The 19,574-nt window shown below is 37.0% G+C and overlaps 3 protein-coding genes across 16 annotated transcripts in view; 2 read left to right on the top strand and 1 right to left on the bottom strand.

Moving 5' to 3' along the window:
- Window positions 1-5,164, top strand: part of LOC117633672 (insulin-degrading enzyme-like 1, peroxisomal) — a 28,515-nt gene extending 23,351 nt beyond the window's left edge. The window contains exons 18-26 of the mRNA XM_034367347.1: window positions 12-73; window positions 616-720; window positions 1,959-2,160; window positions 2,269-2,477; window positions 3,004-3,128; window positions 3,222-3,273; window positions 3,354-3,440; window positions 4,114-4,236; window positions 4,530-5,164. Coding sequence (XP_034223238.1) covers window positions 12-73; window positions 616-720; window positions 1,959-2,160; window positions 2,269-2,477; window positions 3,004-3,128; window positions 3,222-3,273; window positions 3,354-3,440; window positions 4,114-4,236; window positions 4,530-4,775 — 1,211 coding nt within the window. The 3' untranslated portion in view covers window positions 4,776-5,164. The remainder of the gene's footprint in view (window positions 1-11; window positions 74-615; window positions 721-1,958; window positions 2,161-2,268; window positions 2,478-3,003; window positions 3,129-3,221; window positions 3,274-3,353; window positions 3,441-4,113; window positions 4,237-4,529) is intronic.
- A 2,163-nt stretch (window positions 5,165-7,327) lies between these two features.
- LOC117633674 (KIN17-like protein) lies at window positions 7,328-11,207 on the top strand. 13 transcript variants are annotated; one of them, XM_034367367.1, is made up of 10 exons: window positions 7,704-8,103; window positions 8,262-8,359; window positions 8,807-8,937; window positions 9,088-9,202; window positions 9,385-9,446; window positions 9,539-9,586; window positions 10,012-10,188; window positions 10,444-10,548; window positions 10,680-10,766; window positions 10,938-11,207. In XM_034367367.1, exons 2-7 carry the CDS (start codon window positions 8,293-8,295, stop codon window positions 10,090-10,092), a joined length of 504 nt encoding a protein of 167 aa, XP_034223258.1. In that variant the 5' UTR covers window positions 7,704-8,103; window positions 8,262-8,292; the 3' UTR covers window positions 10,093-10,188; window positions 10,444-10,548; window positions 10,680-10,766; window positions 10,938-11,207. The 13 variants fall into 13 exon arrangements, with proteins under 13 accessions (XP_034223249.1, XP_034223248.1, XP_034223247.1 ...); XM_034367368.1 differs by having other exon boundaries at window positions 7,705-7,822; window positions 7,978-8,359; XM_034367369.1 differs by having other exon boundaries at window positions 7,709-7,822.
- Window positions 11,208-12,518: 1,311 nt separating this feature from the next.
- Window positions 12,519-14,087, bottom strand: LOC117634635 (KIN17-like protein). 2 transcript variants are annotated; one of them, XR_004586806.1, is made up of 2 exons: window positions 13,331-13,416; window positions 12,519-13,172 (listed from the first exon to the last, which is right to left on the bottom strand). XR_004586806.1 is itself a non-coding variant. In XM_034368817.1 (2 exons), exons 1-2 carry the CDS (start codon window positions 13,982-13,984, stop codon window positions 13,141-13,143), a joined length of 408 nt encoding a protein of 135 aa, XP_034224708.1. In that variant the 5' UTR covers window positions 13,985-14,087; the 3' UTR covers window positions 12,519-13,140. The 2 variants fall into 2 exon arrangements, 1 of the variants encoding a protein (XP_034224708.1); XM_034368817.1 differs by lacking the exon at window positions 13,331-13,416 and adding an exon at window positions 13,609-14,087.
- Window positions 14,088-19,574: the final 5,487 nt, after the last annotated feature.

The following is a 19,574-nucleotide window of genomic DNA, read 5'->3' as shown; positions in this document are numbered from 1 at the left end:
TTCTTTGTCAGCTTACTATGCTCAGGTTGCTGGACTGAATTATGGAATAAGCCACACAGATAGTGGATTTCAGGTATCAATATGAAACTTGCTAGATGGTTCTTTTTAAATTTTTGTTGTGTTTCTGTAAAATTTTAGTCCGTGTTGTCACAGCTACTCCTTGAATCGATTTATTCTCTGAAAGTTGCATTGTTCATTTCATAATACCTTATGTAGCAAACTCAAAAAAAAAATAATAATAATAATAAAGGCGGTCTACACAGGGTAAATGGTAATTCAGTATAGCGTGAAATATGAAACATGAAGACTTTGAATACTGAATGTAGTAATGGTCCTTGGATCACTTTTTTGGACACCCATTGTGGACTTCTGAATTCCGAATCAAGAAATTCTTGATTGTTATTGTCCTGGGGATGTGGTGTTTATGTAAAACTAGAGGAATAGGAAGTGTCTAACTCATCCAATTGGTATTATAATGTTTTAAAGGGGGTTAGAAACAGTGAACTTAACTATGTTTAGTTGGAAGATCTTGAGGCGTGGCATTATTCCAAATTTGGTTTTACCTTTTATTGATCATAACTATCCGTGGATTTTACCTTATGTTTTCTTGTGTAGGTGATTCTGGCTGGCTATAATCACAAATTAAGGATTTTACTGGAAAATGTAGTTGAAAAGATCGCAAGCTTTGAAGTGAAAGCTGACAGGTTCTCTGTCATAAAGGTAAACTTCAAGGCTCCCTCATAAAAATATTAACTTTAAATGTTCCTAGTCATTTTTATGGATGAGGATTTTGATAAGCTCTGTCACTTGTGGTACAGTAACTGGATTAATAATTTTGCATATTAGTGACTTGTTGCGCTTTGTTATTCCAGAGGCTTATACCAAACTATCTTATGTTATGCAGAGCCAATATGAATTTTGAAAAGATACTGAATCATATCTGCCTATATTCTGTTACATTTCTTTATTTTCTTTTAAATAAACAAAACATTTTGGGACATTCTCCTTATTTAGGTATTTTAGGATCTCCACGATTCTTCTCGTGCTTTCTCAAACTGGGATTAGATTTTTCCATGCATGGGATTTTCTAGTTTTGGCATAACAGACATTCTCTGTTGATCACACATCAAGAATATAAAGTCTTTTCCTGTTTTTAAAAAATAAGAATATAAAGTCTTGTCTTACGACATGTAATATCCTGGTCTTCTCCATTGATGGCCAATTGGTTTTGACTGGATGCTTTAATTCTATCATGTTATCGAAGAAGGCAACCAACGTGTCAGGCCCAATGGCCATACGTGCTTTCACGTCACCCAATATAAGTTGTCCATGTCTTTGCTCAAGTCATGCTACATGAGGGGTCGTGTTCAAAGTATATCCCACATGGGCAATGTAAAGCCTTGCTTTACAATATATAATGTTCTAGGCCTATGCACCCATGGCCATTTGCTTTTGGGTTGGTGATCAAGTAATCTTGTTTCTTCTTCTATACAAAATTTTCAAGTTGATGCAGGCTCAACATAAAAAAGTATTCAATTACACACATATTGTGAAAGTTCTGACTGGTCCATGCCCCAGTTAAAGATGCTAACCATCCTTAGAATCAAAGGACTTTCCTAGATTTCATGGTCATAATCATTTTTTATCATTAATTTTCTCCAAAGAAATACCAAATTTTTTATTTTATCAATTAATCTGTCTTCGTCAGGAGAATTTTCTTCGTCCTTTCAAACTGTATCTGTTACTCTGGGACTTGATTTTTATAGCTTCTTTATTTTGTTGCCCCTTTGCTGATCACCTTTATCCTTATGGTAATTTTTTAAGTATCTTATTTTTGGGAAGGAAAAAGGGTCAATGTATTTTAGCTGATGAAATTTGGGAAGTCAATCTTATATCTAGAGTGGTGTATATCTTGAATGATATCTTACTTGTGTTATCTGCCCTTTTGTCCGTATCAGGAAAAGGTCACAAGGAAGTACCAAAATTACAAAATTCGGCAGCCTTATGAGCAAGCTATGGACTACTGCTCATTAATTCTAAAGGATCATACTTGGCCATGGATGGAAGAACTTGATGTTCTTCCTCATCTTGAAGTTGAAGATCTTGCTAAGTTTGTTCCCATGATGCTCTCAAGGGCCTTTTTAGAGTGTTACACAGCAGGTTACCATATTTTCTTACCTCAAACAACTTAGGTTATAGCCACTGTTATTTTCATTTTAATTTTCCTTTTCTATTCGTATTCATTCCTAGTTATATATGCTTTTGCAGGAAACCTTGAAAGGAATGAAGCTGAGTCCATGATCCAGCATATTGAAAATGTTCTCTTTAAGGGTTCAAACCCTATTTGCCAACCTTTGTTCCCATCCCAGCATTTGACGAATAGAGTTGTGAAGCTTGAAAAGGGCAAGAGCTATTTCTACCCTGTGGAGGGTCTCAATCCAAGTGACGAAAATTCTGCCCTTATCCACTATATTCAGGTTTTTAAATTTGTTTGCAGTATTAATCAACTAGATTCTATTGGGATAGCTTAGCGTCTGTATGACCTTGCTGGAATCAATAATTATTGCTTCTAGTTTTCTTTCTGTATGCTCTAGTTCAAAATTCACCAAACCTTGTCAGAGTTCCCCCTGAAGTCTTTCAAACCGATAATTTCTTCCCTGTTAACTCATCAAAAAATTGCAGAAAATGTCTTTCTTGAAATTTGAAAAGGTATTGGAGCTGTATTTACCTTTGACAGATCTGTAGTTTGATCACTGAAATGAACTTTCAGGGTTTTATTCTATCAGGTTACATGCAAATGGGACATTCTGACAACAAAGATTATCCACGATCCTTTGGTTAACTGAATCCCCTTCCAATAGGCCATGTTCCTCTTGGTTATAAGACTTATATTTGGCCTTCCTGTTGAACAGCATAAAATCACCTCACACCAATCTCCCACTCATTTATGTGCAGCAGAGGTTTCTGTGTTTGTTTTAAATGTAGTTGTGTTAATATGTTTAGGTACATCGGGATGATTTTATGCTGAATGTGAAACTTCATCTGTTTGCTCTTATTGCAAAGCAACCTGCCTTCCACCAGCTTAGATCAGTTGAGCAACTTGGTTACATCACCGCCCTCTTGCAGAGGCATGAAACAAATTCAAATGACTTATCCCTCAATTTCATGCCTCATATTGTGATTTTTTTTCTCAATCACCTTCCCATTCTTTTCTGATGCAGGAATGATTGTGGTATCCGTGGGGCACTGTTTGTTATACAATCTACAGTGAAGGTATATTACATGCTTCTACTGTTGCCTTGTTGCCTTGTTGCCTTATCTACGTATTCTAATTATGTTATGTTCATCTACAGGATCCAGCACATATTGATTTGAGAGCAGAGGAATTCCTCAAGGCGTTCAAGAGTAAACTTTATGAGATGACAAATGAAGAATTCAAGGTGAGATCAACTAGGCTCTATCCTTAATTCCAGCTTGCTAGGGTTGACTACATCTTTTATGCTGCTATAATCTCTTTTGTATGTAAAATCGTCAGAGCTAAAACTTCCAGTGACCTTACATTAGTCTTTCTTCCTTGTTTATCATCCTCACATATAGATGGTAGTCTTTCGGTGCCAATGTTCAATCACTTCTATATAAATTTTATTGGAGTTATTTACACCAACACCCCCTCAGGTTTTAGCTTTTTCACAAAACCCCCTGAGGTTTGAGAAATTACACGAACACCCCCTGATGTTTTAGATTGTTTGCATGAGACCCCTTTTCGTTGATTTTTCCTGCAAAGAAAACATTGCACGTCCTCAAAACATCCACCAGCATCTTCTTTGGCCTTCCATTGGTCTTTCTTGCAATGTTTTGTATCCTCGTGTATGGATGGCAGATGCGTTTCAATGTCAGTGTTCTTCATTTCTAGATAAAGTTATATGTGAACCTATGAAAAAATATATATATATATATATATATATATGTATAAAAGGGGAGATTTTACGGTCTGCAATGTGACATGTCATATATGATTTTGAGAATAGTCGTAAAACTTCGATGAGAGTTTACGAGTCTTGAAAGGATCAACTCTTTTTCCCAATAATAACTTTTGAACTGATTGTTACATAGAGCAATGTAAATGCGTTGATCGACATGAAGCTTGAGAAGCACAAGAACTTAAGGGAAGAAGCGGCATTTTATTGGAGGGAGATTTCTGATGGGACCCTCAAGTTTGACAGGATAGAATCTGAGGTATGAACATCACTCTAACTTTATTTGCATGTCTGCAATGCAAAATGTTCAATACATTTTATCTTTTTGAGTACAAATGAATTTGGAAAGAACCTGAAGAAAAATGCCCTTATCAGGCCCTGTCATCTTAAGTCCAATAGTTCTATGTAGATGAAAATATTTCGTAAAGTAATATTACATACTTGTTAGCAGAAAAGGATAATGTTGAAGCTGATAATTGTAAAAATACAAAAGAACTGTTGGAATATACTAAAGAGAAAATGCGTCCTCTATTAATGATGGGGTTGAAACAGATTGCAGCACTGAGGCAGCTTACACAACAAGAGCTGATAGATTTTTTCAATGAGCATATAAAAGTTGGGGCACCTCATAAGCGGACATTAAGTGTACGAGTGTATGGGAAATCACATTCATCCGAGTATAAAATAGACAAAAGTTCACCGGCGCAAGCTTCCTCTGTCAAAATCGACGATATATTCAGCTTCAGAAGGTCACAACCTCTTTATGGTTCATTCAAGGGAAATCATGTGAAGTTGTAGAGAATTCAGAATATGATATCTGGATTGCAAATGGAATTTCTTGATTTCAACGTGGACAACTTTGTAGAAGAATACCAAAGCTTGCAGACAGCAGATTTGGCAACAAACGGCCCCAAGAAAGTTCATTGGCAAAGCAGGTCTATAAGATCAAATGTTATTTTTCACAGGGCACTATCCTGAATTCCATCTGTGCCATATATTGTCCTTGTCAAAACAATGTTTTATTTGTGTATTCTATTTAGAGCTACCAATGAATTATCAATAATCCTATTACAAGTAGTCGAATTGAGAACTTCTCTTTTGTAATCTGTCTATTGATGGAATAATTCAAATAAGAGATTTAGAATCTGCCTTTGGCTTTGGTTTCAGCTCTGAGGCATTTGGTTCAACTTGTTTGTCATATACTATACATTGTAATCTATGTAATCAATTACGAAGCATTTTAGAATTAAAACAATTTATAAATCCATCGTGAAGGTATAACTTATATAAAGACAAATGATTCGAAATAAATAAATTGAAAGAAACGGCTGAAATAAATAACATGGCATGGGATTTTTCTTCAAAATTTTTGGCAACGCAAACTGATCATATATTAAGATTAGTGATGTTCTTGCCCTTGATATTTGGGTAGAACAATTAAGTTGTAAATGAATTTTTTTTTCCTTCTAAATTCTGTGATTATATGTAAGTTTACTTTTCTTTTTCTTAATACAGAAACTAGTTTTCTATTTGTTAGAAATAGAAACAAATACAAGGTGCAAACGTAAACATTGAGAGAGGTACTTATATTAACTAGTTCTTGATTTAATGATATTTATCGTTGCAAATGTTAGAAATCCCAGCGTATTTATTTCGTCAAAATGACGTTACGGCATAGATGACGTTACGGCATAGATTATATTTTAAGCTCTAGTGCTAGAGCATTTTATTCTCCAAGCAAGAATTCAACTCATATCATCCCCTCCTTTCAAAGAAATAAAACTCAAGTCATAGAAAGAAAAAAAAAAAAAAAAAAAATCCTTTCATAAATAACCGAGAATCAAGTGATGATGAGAAGCCAATTAACATTAAAAGAATTCTTTTCAAAACAAATTCAAGATGGATTCAATTCAAGTCTAAATTCTATGAGAAGATTATAAATTTGTGGAATGATATCCACACATAAAAAAAATATTAAGAATCAATTGAAAAAAAAAAAAAAAATTTCTCCATTATATGTGGACACAAATTAAGGTAATTTCCTTCCTTTCTCACAAAACAGAATACAAAAAAGCCTCATTGGTGTTGGCCTCCATAGCTGCTGCCTTGACACCACAACTGGTGAAGATGCCATCAAATTGAGCATGGCTGCCATTGGTGGGCTTCTGGGCTTGGTCAAAGTAGTGATGATGATGTTGATCTTCAGAACCAGATGGAGGATGGTAATACAAGCGTCCAGTTTGTGGGCAGTGAGAATGAAATCTTGCTGCTATTCTCACCCCTGTATCTAATAATTCCACCCACTTTCCCATCTTTATATATTTTTTTGTATTTCTCTCTCAATCTTTATGTTGCTCTCTGTTGCTTTCTGTTCTTCCCAAGAGAGCGAGAAAGGGAGGGAAGGAGAGAGATCAGAGAGCCCAATTCAAAGCTGAGAAATACAATTTTGCTTCTTGTGAGGAAGGAAGGGGCACTTCGTTCTTTTTATAGCCTTGCCTCTATTCTTGGTTGGTTCCTCTATTTATCATCGCTTTTACATTTAAGGGCCTGTCGTTTCTAGGCAATTGTTGTGGTACCCTTTTGTTTTTCATTTTTTCTCTTTTTATACCCAAATCTTCAAGGATCATTTTACTCATTCTTTTTTTATTGCACATTTTACTCATTCCTTAAGACAAGTGGTCAAGTGAGTGCTATATTAAAAAAAAAAAATTAAAACAAACTCATTCAACAACCAACAATTGTGGGGTAGGAAATCAAATTCTACGATTTTAACAAAATTTCAAAAATAAACGATATTTTTTTATTTTTTTTATTTTTTGCATGGAAGCATTTCTTGTAATGTACTATTATTATGAGTATGACCCTCACTAATGGTCCTATTGATAGCAGCTCGATCCAATACTCATTGTAACTTTTTTTATGTTCTTTTTCTTAAAATGGAGAAGACACATGTAGCATTCTTGTTAGATTTCATTTCCATATCTGTTGGTAATATTGTTGGTGAACTCACATTCCAAGTGTATTTAGTTTGAGAATTTTGACCATTTTGAAATCAGGAATGAAGAATTGCTTATTTTAGTTTCTCCTTACCGGCTTTATTTTCCTTTCTAGTCTTTTGGTACGTATCAAGAGGTAATTGAACCTAGTTTAGATCTACCCTTCACCATGAGCCTTGGTTTAATAGTATTTAAAAAAAAGTTGTCATCAACATTCACCGGTTAGAAAGCTCTTTTCTTTTCTTTTTTTTTTATAATTAATATGGGCTCAGACTCACAAGCTCCACATGTAAGTTTTTAGACATTAAATAATTGAGGTCCTTTTTTTTATTGTAATTAATTTATAGGAAACCCTCATCAGGTCCAGCCCTTCCGTCATCTAGGATTTAGATTGCCAATTCCCCAATCAAAACACCACCCCAATCCTGATTCAAATTACACCAATATTTCTGTAATTCGGCGGTAAAATCATCATGGGGAAGAACGACTTCCTACCCCCAAAGGCAATTGCCAATCGGATCAAGGCCAAAGGACTTCAGAAGCTTCGATGGTACTGCCAGATGTGCCAGAAGCAATGTCGAGACGAAAACGGCTTCAAATGCCACTGCATGAGCGAAAGCCACCAGCGACAGATGCAGATCTTCGGCGAAAACTCTAATCGCATAGTCGATGGCTACTCCGAGGAGTTCGAGCAAAGTTTTCTCGATTTGATGAAACGAAGCCACCGGTTCAGCCGTATCGCCGCCACCGTGGTCTACAACGAGTACATCAACGACCGCCACCATGTTCATATGAATTCGACTGAGTGGGCCACGATAACCGAGTTCGTGAAGCACTTGGGGAGGACGGGTAAGTGTAAGGTTGAGGAGACGCCAAAGGGTTGGTTCATTACTTATATCGATAGAGATTCGGAAACCCTTTTCAAGGAGAGGTTGAAGAACTTTGTATTTTAACTTTGTATATTATATGGAAATTCACACTGCATATAGCATCTGAATATGCAGATTCATTCATCATTGCGGACATTGTTTAGAGCTGAACACATGTGGGAGCTCTCCCACTTTTGGGCACTGATGCATGAAGCAATGGATTATTTTTTTCCTTCAGGAAATTTTACTACCATTTAAGAGGTTTTATTTCTTCTCAATAGTCATTCCTGGGTAAACAAATATTTCTTGTGTGCTTTTATGGTAGGTAGTTTGGGGTTTCTTTGGTATGAATAATATGATTTCTTTTTTGGGTATATGAGACTTCTTTGACTCACTCTGTTGCCTGCATTCTTTTTCAGTTGGTTGTGGGGTTGAGTCTTCACCCAGTTGATGTCTGAAAGTAGGTGCTTGGTAATGGAAAAGTTGAAAAGCATATTAATGTGGGATGAGATACTAGGTACAGCAATAGAGGTGTTAGGATAGTTGTGTTGTGTCCTCGTCCAACTGCTGCCTCTCAAGATTGATTTTGCAAAGTTGGTATGAAAAATTCTTTATGTCAAATCATACCTGCCTATTATGTATGCCCTGGTTCTTTTGACACCAGTCTAGAGCCTCTGTGAATGGTTTTCTGTTTGTGGAAACCAACGGTTCTCATTGCACATGTATTCCATGGTTATGTTTCCAATATTTTTATGCACTGTTACATGGTTCTTTTTGCAATACATATTTTCTGTGGATGAACAAGTTGGGGATTGGCACTTGTACATCCTTTTCCATTATTATGTATTAGGTTTGAGAGAAATAGCTACCACCTATAAATACATTTTTATTGTGGTTTTTCAGAAATTAGGTTCTCTCTCAATTCTCTTGCCTCTATCTCTCTCTTCGGCCCTTCTCTCTCCAGATCAATCAGAATTCGGATCAACCCCTCATTGTCCATCTCTGAAAATAATTGAACAGAGAAAATCCAATGATGCAGAAGTCGAGTCACTGCGAGAGGAATACCATCAAAGGGTTGCAACACTTGAAAGGAAGGTAGGTCTTCTCATAAAGTCTTGTTTATAATCGTGCTTGGATTGATCTAGGTGTTATATATGCCCGTTATGTTTTTGATGAAATTGGTACTTGCCTATTTTTAATTCAGCTCCTGATAATTGGAGGGGCTATGCCAACTTATGATTGCAGGTGTATGCTCTTACAAAGGAAAGGGACACGCTTCGGCGGGAGCAGAATAAGAAAAGTGATGCAGCTGCTCTTCTGAAGGAAAAGGATGAAATAATTAATCAAGTTATGGCTGAAGGTCTCTTTCTGTCCCTGTCTGTCTCTGTTTCTCTTGAGAAGCTCAATATGTTCTACATATTTTGTGCCTCATAGTGAATTTCAACGTAGCCAATGTTCTATTGTGGATGCAAGGAGGGTTTCTTTATGCAATCATATCAATAATTATGGAAATTCCTTCATTTTTGCATTTTTATGTACCAGGTGAAGAGCTTTCAAAAAAGCAGGCTGCTCAAGAAGGACAGATTAGGAAATTAAGGGCTCAGGTATGCTAGCCGGTTTATTCATTGTCTGATTTTGTCATTCTTTAATCCTTTCACTGCTAGGTATTCTTATATTTTTTTTCTCTGAATACTAGATCAGAGAGTTTGAAGAAGAGAAGAAAGGGTTGATTACTAAACTTCAGGTAATTCATTTATGTTAGAATCTTTAAAATTGTGGTTCTCTGATTTCGTTTGATAAAGACAAAGTACACATGCTGGAAGAATTGGTTGAGTTTCCCTGCATGCTGAAATGGAGGGGGGCAGTGGCCTGTAATGCACATGCAATCTGGAGAGTTACTACTCGTGACAGGGTTTGGGTGTTTTTTATGGTTATTGGTTGTCTAGTTTTGCCAAGAGGATCTCATAGTGCTTGCTTGTTTGGGCGAATTGAGTCAGTGGTAGTCCCACTGGAGCAGCTTAAGTCCTCTGATTTTACTGATCAACAAGAATACTATGCCTGCAAAATGAAATAAAGGAGCTTTTCTGGTAATGAACTTTATTTTTGGACACACACATGCGCAATGAACTTTACTGTCTTTGATGGCATTTTGTGTTATTTGTTTGATAGGAAGGTGATGCTGCTGTTGCCGTTGCTGAGGAGGTGAAGAAGAACAACCATGTAGTAAGAAAGTTGGAGAAGCGTCAATAGATTTGCACCCTTGACCAGCATATTGAAGAGCAATTTGGTTGTGGTCGTCTATTGGCTTGTATCTCATCACGACCTGGACAGTGGCTGTGCTGATGGGTATGTGACTTTATTTGCCTATGTCTGTTTCTAGTCAGCAGATTTGTCATAGGCATATTAGTGTAGTTACCGTATTGCAAGGGCTGAAATCTGGATGATATCAGCTTCTTTTTATTGTTGTTTTAAAGTGAGGTATGTATGGGTCTTATGAAATTTTTACAGAAATATATTGGAGGGCAAATAATTTTATTTTAGTTTTTTATTCCCAAATGATACCCAAAACATGTAAGCTTCACACTATGTTAATTTCTGCAGGATGGGAAAACATTGGACAATGAGTTGGAGGTTGTTGAGGGAATGAAGCTAGATAGGGGCTACATATCCCCTTATTTCATCACCAACCAGAACAATCAGAAATGTGTAAGTTTTAGTTTGACTCAGTGATAACTATGTCTTGAAACTGTTAGAGGGCTGCTTGTTAAAGTTAGCAGCACCTCAAGTCCCTTTTTGCTTGATGATGATTATCTTCAAACTTGTGTATGTGCTGATAGGAATTGGAAAATCCTCTAATCATAATCCATGAGAAGAAAATCTCAAGTATTAATGATGTGGTTAAAGTATTGGAGTTGGTTTTGCAGGTTAGCATTTCTCTGGTTAGGTTCACTAGTTTCTTCGTTTTTACTATGAATTGGTTGACAAACTTTTGCTCCTTTTCAGAAGCAAAGGTCTTTGCATTTTGTTATATATTTCAGAACCGAAGTTATAAAAGAAAATGGTTTTCCTCTTTGCTAATTGAGAATCATGTGCAGTTATGATTTCAGATCTGTAGATAACCTGTTGTTGCTGATATTGCTACACGGGAGGAGAATAGAACAGCTTGGAAAATGTGCAAGAAGGGAGAGCTAACTCATACAACGAAGAACAAATTGATGAAGTTAAGATCAAAATTAGTAGAATTTGTGAGCTCTCCATTATTTATAATTATAGGTAGGAAGTATGTATGTAATAGAGCAAAGATTGGTTGACTATGTAATAACAATTGAATTGTCAAGTTTTATGAAAGAAATAATTTTTGCTTATCGGGATAGTATTGTTAGGGTTCGGTGGCGATTTATTTTCCATGTCTAAATTGTAGTCTGTAATGGATGTGTGTGTATTGTATGTAGATTGACTTAATATTGCTGTCCTATTGCCTGTGTATTGTACTAATATTGCCTGTGTATTGTATACATATTGTATGCATATTGCCATCGTATTGCATGTATATTGTAATGCTATTGCTTGTATATTGTAATGCTATTGCTATCGTATTGCCATTATATTGCCCTAATATTGCCTCTCTAGTGTATGTATATTGACTACGGCTCATCAATGGGTTTACGGTTTGGGCCATACTTCATTCAAAAAGAAGACGAGGAGGAGAAAGAAACAACGTGCCTTTCAAAAACAGGCAGTCAGGTGCATCATAATTGCATCGTAAGACATTGTAAGAAATTATTTTAAAAAATAATAACAACTAAAAAATAATTTACAAAAAAAGGAAGGTATGAATAAAGAGACAGAGAGCGAATAAGGGGAGAAAGAGACAGAACGAAGCTAGAGAGAGACAGAGAGATAGTTGCGCTACAGAAAGAGAGCAAAGAGAGAGAGAGAGAGAGAGAGAGAGAGAGAGAGTGAGAGAGAGAGACAAGAGAGAGACAGAGAGCTGCGATAAACAGATACCAAAGAGAGAGAGATGTGCCAGAGAGAGAGAGCCGAGTGAGCTAAGAGAGAACAAAATTTCTGAACATGTGAAAAATCAGCAATAAGTGGACAATAATTATATTTTTATAGGTGATATTGTAATACTATTGCTATCGTATTGTGGTTATATTGCTTTAATATTGCCTCTATAGTGTACATGTATTGGCCTAATATTGCTATTATATCGTATGTCAATGGCCATTTGGTCTAATAACAGAGTCTCCACTTCGTTGAAAAGTAATCCTGAATTCAAATCTCATGGACACGACAATTGTTATCCATCCTTATATTAGCATGAATTGATGTTGACCTTTGAAATGATAGTTGGAGTTGCACATCGATTCATATTCAAAAGGAAAGTAATTCTCTCCCTCAATGAATCTTCGTTCAAAAGAAGGCAGCTATCAAATATTGGGTACAAAAATGCAAGGTCCACAGTAAATTAATTGGCAAATATATAGGTTTGATTTTTGTTTAACCCCAAAACCTCCCTAGGCTACAGCCCACTGTAGCCTTTGTCCTAGTTCCGCTAGTGTATTCTAGGGTTCTTGTAATGATGTATTGACTTTGTCGAAACTATGTTTTCTTCTTTGCCAATCGGTAAATAAGAATTTCATAGCAGCAGAGCAAGAGAGAACACTATCATGCACGCTATCAAATTGCTTTTACTCTGATTACAATGACAATTGAACCTATAATTTTTCTAATACATGAAGCATGATGAAGGTATTGAGATGCAACTCTCCAAGAGGGTTCAATCGGCAGCAGAACGAACATGAGCACACGCCCTTACTTTAGCAACTTAATAACTCATAGCTACTAGCCTCTTTGTGCATCTTTCCATTGTAAATACAGCTATTTCTCTCAACCCTAATACATAATAATGGAAAAGGATGTACAAGTGCCAATCCCCAACTTGTTCATCCACAGAAAATATGTATTGCAAAAAGAACCGTGTAACAGTGCATAAAAATATTGGAAACATAACCATGGAATACATGTGCAATGAGAACCGTTGGTTTCCACAAACAGAAAACCATTCACAGAGGCTCTAGACTGGTGTCAAAAGAACCAGGGCATACATAATAGGCAGGTATGATTTGACATAAAGAATTTTTCATACCAACTTTGCAAAATCAATCTTGAGAGGCAGCAGTTGGACGAGGACACAACACAACTATCCTAACACCTCTATTGCTGTACCTAGTATCTCATCCCACATTAATATGCTTTTCAACTTTTCCATTACCAAGCACCTACTTTCAGACATCAACTGGGTGAAGACTCAACCCCACAACCAACTGAAAAAGAATGCAGGCAACAGAGTGAGTCAAAGAAGTCTCATATACCCAAAAAAGAAATCATATTATTCATACCAAAGAAACCCCAAACTACCTACCATAAAAGCACATAAGAAATATTTGTTTACCCAGGAATGACTATTGAGAAGAAATAAAACCTCTTAAATGGTAGTAAAATTTCCTGAAGGAAAAAAATAATCCATTGCTTCATGCATCAGTGCCCAAAAGTGGGAGAGCTCCCACAAGTGTTCTCTAAACAATGTCCGCAATGATGAATGAATCTGCATATTCAGATGCTATATGCAGTGTGAATTTCCATATAATATACAAAGTTAAAATACAAAGTTCTGCAACCTCTCCTTGAAAAGGGTTTCCGAATCTCTATCGATATAAGTAATGAACCAACCCTTTGGCGTCTCCTCACCCTTACACTTACCCGTCCTCCCCAAGTGCTTCACGAACTCGGTTATCGTGGCCCACTCAGTCGAATTCATATGAACATGGTGGCGGTCGTTGATGTACTCGTTGTAGACCACGGTGGCGGCGATACGGCTGAACCGGTGGCTTCGTTTCATAAAATCGAGAAAACTTTGCTCGAACTCCTCGGAGTAGCCATCGACTATGCGATTAGAGTTTTCGCCGAAGATCTGCATCTGTCGCTGGTGGCTTTCGCTCATGCAGTGGCATTTGAAGCCGTTTTCGTCCCGACAATGCTTCTGGCACATCTGGCAGTACCATCGAAGCTTCTGAAGTCCCTTGGCCTTGATCCGATTGGCAATTGCCTTTGGGGTTAGGAAGTCGTTCTTCCCCATGATGATTTTACCGCCGAATTACAGAAATATTGGTGTAATTTGAATCAGGATTGGGGTGGTGCTTTGATTGGGGAATTGGCAATCTAAACCCTAGATGACGGAAGGGCTGGACCTGATGAGGGTTTTATTTTTGGGAAATAGCAACACGGGTACAATAATTTTATATTTATAGGTGATAGTTGTACAAAAATTGAAAAGGGGTGGTATTTTTAGTTACAATTATAAAATTTGGTCGATGACAAGAAATAAGAAGAGTATGGCTCAGTATTTTAGGCCAAATTCAAATAGAAAGGGAATTGAATGACTGAAATGAAAATATACCTGAATACAAGCCCTTCACTGCAAGCATTCTTTTGTAGCCCATGATTTGACTAATTCCTATTGTATGTCTTTTTTCTTTTAGGTGGTGGCAATGTAGTCCAAGGAGTACTGCGTCAGTCTTTGCAGCTACGCGTTGAATATTCGCATTCTAGTCGTTACGGTTTTTTTATTTTATTTTATTTTATAAATTTAACAAGAAGACTCGAAAGCCACTTTATTCCGAAGTCAATTGTCGCTTAAGCCAAGCGAAAGGTCCTGGAACTTATTTATTCCCAGTCAGGGATGTACACACGATTTTAAACGGATGGTCTAAATTCACCTTATATATAAATCTATTAAGAATATTTGTTCGAAAACATAAAGCTAAATAAAGTATTACAAGCTAGAACTAAAAATAAAGTAATTTAACTATAACTAAAAATACAGTAGAATAGGGAGCTTATTACAAGCTAGAAGCTTGGTAAAGGTGTGTAGCTATTGCTTTATGGAAATTGGGTTTGTAGTGAGAAGGAAATTAATTAATAAGAACGAAAGAGTTGGCTAGGTTGGGTTTCATAAATTTTTTTTGGGGTGAAATGTGGGGGATTAATCCCTAAATATAAAAAAAAACTAAATGACAAAGACAGTACAAGTTCTAGGAACTCTTAACAAATCATCATCAAAAGTAGTCTCAAACTCAGCTAGGAATCTCATCAAGCACAACAAACCCCAAATTAAAATTATAGATCCCCTTCACTAAACAGTCAACCACCCTGTTTTTCTCCGTGTAGATGTGGTTAATCACACAATTATCCACTTGTCACATAAGAGTGTAGCAATTGGACAACAAAAGATGCCATCGGATTTCATAAATTTAATCAAAATGATACCGTGTGTATTAAATATCCCTCTTACCAAACTTACTGTTTCATTGAAAAAAAACAAAAAAACAAACAAACAACACAAAACTTTTAAATTATAAGTCAAATAGTCGGCGTGTGTTCTCATCTTTTTCCTACAAAATGCATCTAAGGCTTACACCTCTGCAAACCTTCACTGGAGTGGAGCATTTCACCAAGCATGTGGTGGGCTGGGAATTTTATGTTAGGTTGAAAAAGAAAAAGTATCCTGGGCTATAATCCAGGTTAGCCATATGTACGGTCCGTCTCTGTTCCTAGTTGTAGATGATTTATGTTTAGAAAGAAAGAAAAAAAAAATGTTATTTGTATCATATTTATATATGTTCATAATTGACCGCAGTTTGTGAAGTAAAATAAATCAAGTTTCCGTTTGCATGGAAATATTTAAAAGGAGTGAATTTTATAATGTGATCTAAATCCTTATACATGAAATGTGTACCTTCATCCAAATGGACCCAAAAGAATAGCATTTTCATAAGAATATTATTATTATGTAGATGGGTTCTTTGAAGAAATTGCGTTGGTTAAAAACTTATTGTATATATAAGAAAAAAAGCTATTACTTAAATCACCCTTGGATTCTTTGCTTACGTATTAGGTTTTGTTAAAAGCCAAAGTTGAGGTTGGCCATTCACAAATCACAATGGACAAATGCCAAATTGCCAGGGTTTTATACTTTCCTAGAAGAACATTCCATTGGTAATTGCTATAACTAACTAATTAACCTTTAGTAAAAGTAAAAATCTGCGGTAATTTTAGGTAAAAGAAGCCGCATTTCCCTTTAGTATTCGGGTTAAGTGCTGCATGCTGCTAAAAAGTACTGAAGAATACGTGTAATTATTAACTGCATGCCATACAATTCACACTTACAATATCATATCATTCCATATTAATTCTATATTATATAGACCATATATATATTTATATATATTTTGGTATATATATCCCAATTTTTAGCTACCCATCATAACAAAATTTCCCCAACCCAACCAAGGGAGTGGATCCAAGATAGCTAAAACGGGTAGTAAAGATGACCCATGCCATGCTTAATCGGGTTCCCTTTAGCTTACCTCTTCTCACGCTATCTGCGAGTCAAGAAGAAGCAAAAGATTAATAAAGAGTTTAAAGAAAAACAAGTATTAATCTAAGAATATGATCACACAAGCATAGATAGTTGTTTTTCATTTTAAATATATATTTATAAGCAACTTTAATATATTTATATTTATATTATATACCGTGTAAATATAAGGGTTGTAACGGCCTCCAATGCCTGACCTTTTGACCTTCTCAAGCTTCAACAACCTGCATGCACAGAAACACACAATACCCATTTACATCTCGCCACGTCAGAACATTCTTGCCACGTAAGGCAAAGGGTTTTGTTCTAAAATTAACTAAAACATAACAGAACATTATGGTTGGATGCATTTCAACCGTTAGATCCTCATCCTGATCTTCCACAGTTCAGATCTGACGGTTAAGACTCATCACACTAATTTCTCGTCCACTCGATCACATCCACGTGCACCACGTGTCAAATAGATAGAGAGAGAGAGAGAGAGAGAGAGAGAGAGAGAGAGAGAGAGAGAACTAACATTCTGAGTGCTTTACTAGTGTCAGGACTGTCACCGATGGTCTGACGAATCTTAACTTCAGAGAAGCAGCAGCCACCGGACAAGAGCTTCAGAATTTCCTCGGCTTTGCGGCGCATGTGAGCCGAGAAGCTCAGCCGCTTCCTCTTCCTCGGCTCCTCCCTTACCATCGAAAGCTTACTGGCACCACGATAATTCCAGGCTGACCATGACGGGTGTCGGCTTCTGCTTTGGCTTCGCGCGCTTGAAGCCGCACAGGAGCTGGTGGACACGCAAGAAGACTCCGTGGTAGTCGCAGATCGAAACGACGCCGTCTCCGACGATCCAGAGACGGTCTTCCAGCTTGTTTGAGTCTTGGAGCGACTTCTCCGCACACCCTAATTCAGAGAAAATTCAAATTATTACTTGAAGAAGAAGAAAATGCTCATAATTGAATCGGATCGATGAAATCGAATCGCTCAACCACTGATTTGGAAATCAAAAATCTTAGAAAGAAGGATCTTATAAGCTTTAGTTTAGATTTATATTGAAAAGCACATTAAAGCAACAAAAATGAACCGAAACTTCCATGAAAATCGTACAAACTCAGCCAAACAGCAAAATGAGAATGCCAAAAATGGAAGAGAAACAGAGAGAGAGAGAAGCTCAGATTCAGCTTAATTAGATATCAGCTTGAACTTTGTTTCGGGAAACGATTAAAGTAACAACAGGAAATTAAAAACACAGTTCGGATTCAGATATATAAGATAAAAATTCAACCAAACAGAAAAGTTAAGATCCAGACCAGATTAATCAAGCAAATTGCTTCTGAGCTTGTAAAAGATTCAATCGGATTATGCAGAAATTTCAGCCAAACAGAGCTTAAAATACAAAGAGAAAAAGGAAGAAAAACAGAGGGAGAAGCTCCGATTGAGCTTCATCTTCATCACATGACGAAGAGAAAAACTGAAGAAAAGCAAATATTTCACTAATAAGCGAACAGATTAAAGCAAAATAACAAGAGAAAAATCATCGCTCGATCTTCCGTTTGGAAAACGATTAAGGGACGAAGTGAACTCAAAATTCACATTTCGAATTCAGAGTTGTGAAAATCAACCAAACAGCAAGCAAAATTTAAAAATAGATGAGAAACACAGAGAGAGAGAGAGAGAGAGAGAAGCTCGATCACCTTGAGCTTCATCTCATGACGAAGAGCAGCAAGCGCTACGATTCTGATCTTACGAGCTCGAATCTCCTCCCTGGAAACCTCGCATGTGGTGATCAACGACGAGAACGACTTATTGGAATCCCCAGAAACCGAGCTCTCTCTACCATTCTCGATCTTGCTTCGCTCCCTCACCTACTCGCGATCGTCGTCCAAACAGAGCCTGCAAGCAAAAATGCGTCAGAAGATTGAAGAACGATTGAAGCGATCGAACGCAAATGCAAATTGAAATTGAAGTTTTGGTTTACTTCGGAGGTGTGGTGGCCAGGACTAGCAAAGCCGAAGCAACTACGCGTTCGAGTGGAGATGGAAACGGAGCCATTACTCTCTCTCTCTCTCTCTCTCAGTTTTCGAAAACTGGCGGTTCCTTGCCTATTATTTGAAAATCTCTCTCTCTAAACCGTTTCCATTTCCGCTGTGGTCACGTGGAGTGGCGGGTGCTGCGTTGGGTAGTGGGCCAGCTGGCTAATTCCACTGTTTATTGGGCTATCTATTCATTGGGCTTACATGAATGTAAACTGGGCTCTGGACTTTTTCGCTGCCATGGATGAGACCCTCATAAACGGTTATAGAAGCGAAACTTGGGAGGTGATACATTCGGAAAGAGGTGAATTGAATTCTGTTAACATCTTTAGCTATAAGTTTGTTGCACACCAATAGGAGGTTTGACACGTTCAAAAGCGGATCAGAAGTGGATTTTGGGGTAGAAAAAATGGGTGGTACTGTAGACATTGAAAATTTTCTCTTTACATTTCTACCTTAGACTCATCATCTTCTCTCACTCCCAAATATGGGTGAAAGTTAGATTGAAACTTTTGATTCGAAATTTTTTGAATTTGGCAAGTTCATATCAATTCTTACATCCAAAGGTTCCGAAATTTAAAAATTCCAAAAAAGAGTTGGATTGGAATTAGAATATATCTTAAGATTCCGAAAATTCTGCATTTCGAAATATATTGAGGTTTCGAGGTAAGACCACACGCAATGACTAATTTCATGTTGAACTAAACATGATTTAATGACCAAATACACATAGACAATTTGTTCTTTAAAATTATTCTTGTTTTGACCCCCATTAAAAAAAAAAGAAAAAAGAAAAAAAAAAGGCTGTTCTTTAATGACCAATAATTTCCTGTTGGAATTGGAATCACTTGATTCCGATACGTTTTGTCCGAACATCAAGCCTTCTCCCAAACCTCTAAATCACCACACTAACGCTCACCGCCTTCTCGCATTATCCAAACCCTAACTAATATGCGTTGTGTTTTTCGAAGGGTTGCATCGATGCGTGCTTCGTCGCTTCATCTGATGGCTGCTGTGGTGCGGCCACGTATGGCCATCTTAGCGGGTGTAGCCGACGAGGGAACGGTGGAGATTTCGTGGTGGTCGTCGTATAAAAAGCTCGCAGCAGCCCGCAGTTAACATTTTTGCCATTAATCCCGTTTGAGAGTTTTTAAGCAGATTTCCGAGCGATTCCCTCGATGCACCACTGTTGTAGAGAGTAGGGAGCGGCCTTAGTCTAGTTCCGAGTTGGCGCGTGACGTCACGGTTGACCTCAGCACCTTCGGGCA

Source organism: Prunus dulcis, chromosome 7, assembly GCF_902201215.1.
Source record: "Prunus dulcis chromosome 7, ALMONDv2, whole genome shotgun sequence".
Lineage (NCBI taxonomy): Eukaryota > Viridiplantae > Streptophyta > Magnoliopsida > Rosales > Rosaceae > Prunus > Prunus dulcis.
Note: the sequence above shows the minus strand (reverse complement) of the source record. Positions and strands in the feature narration are given on the sequence as shown.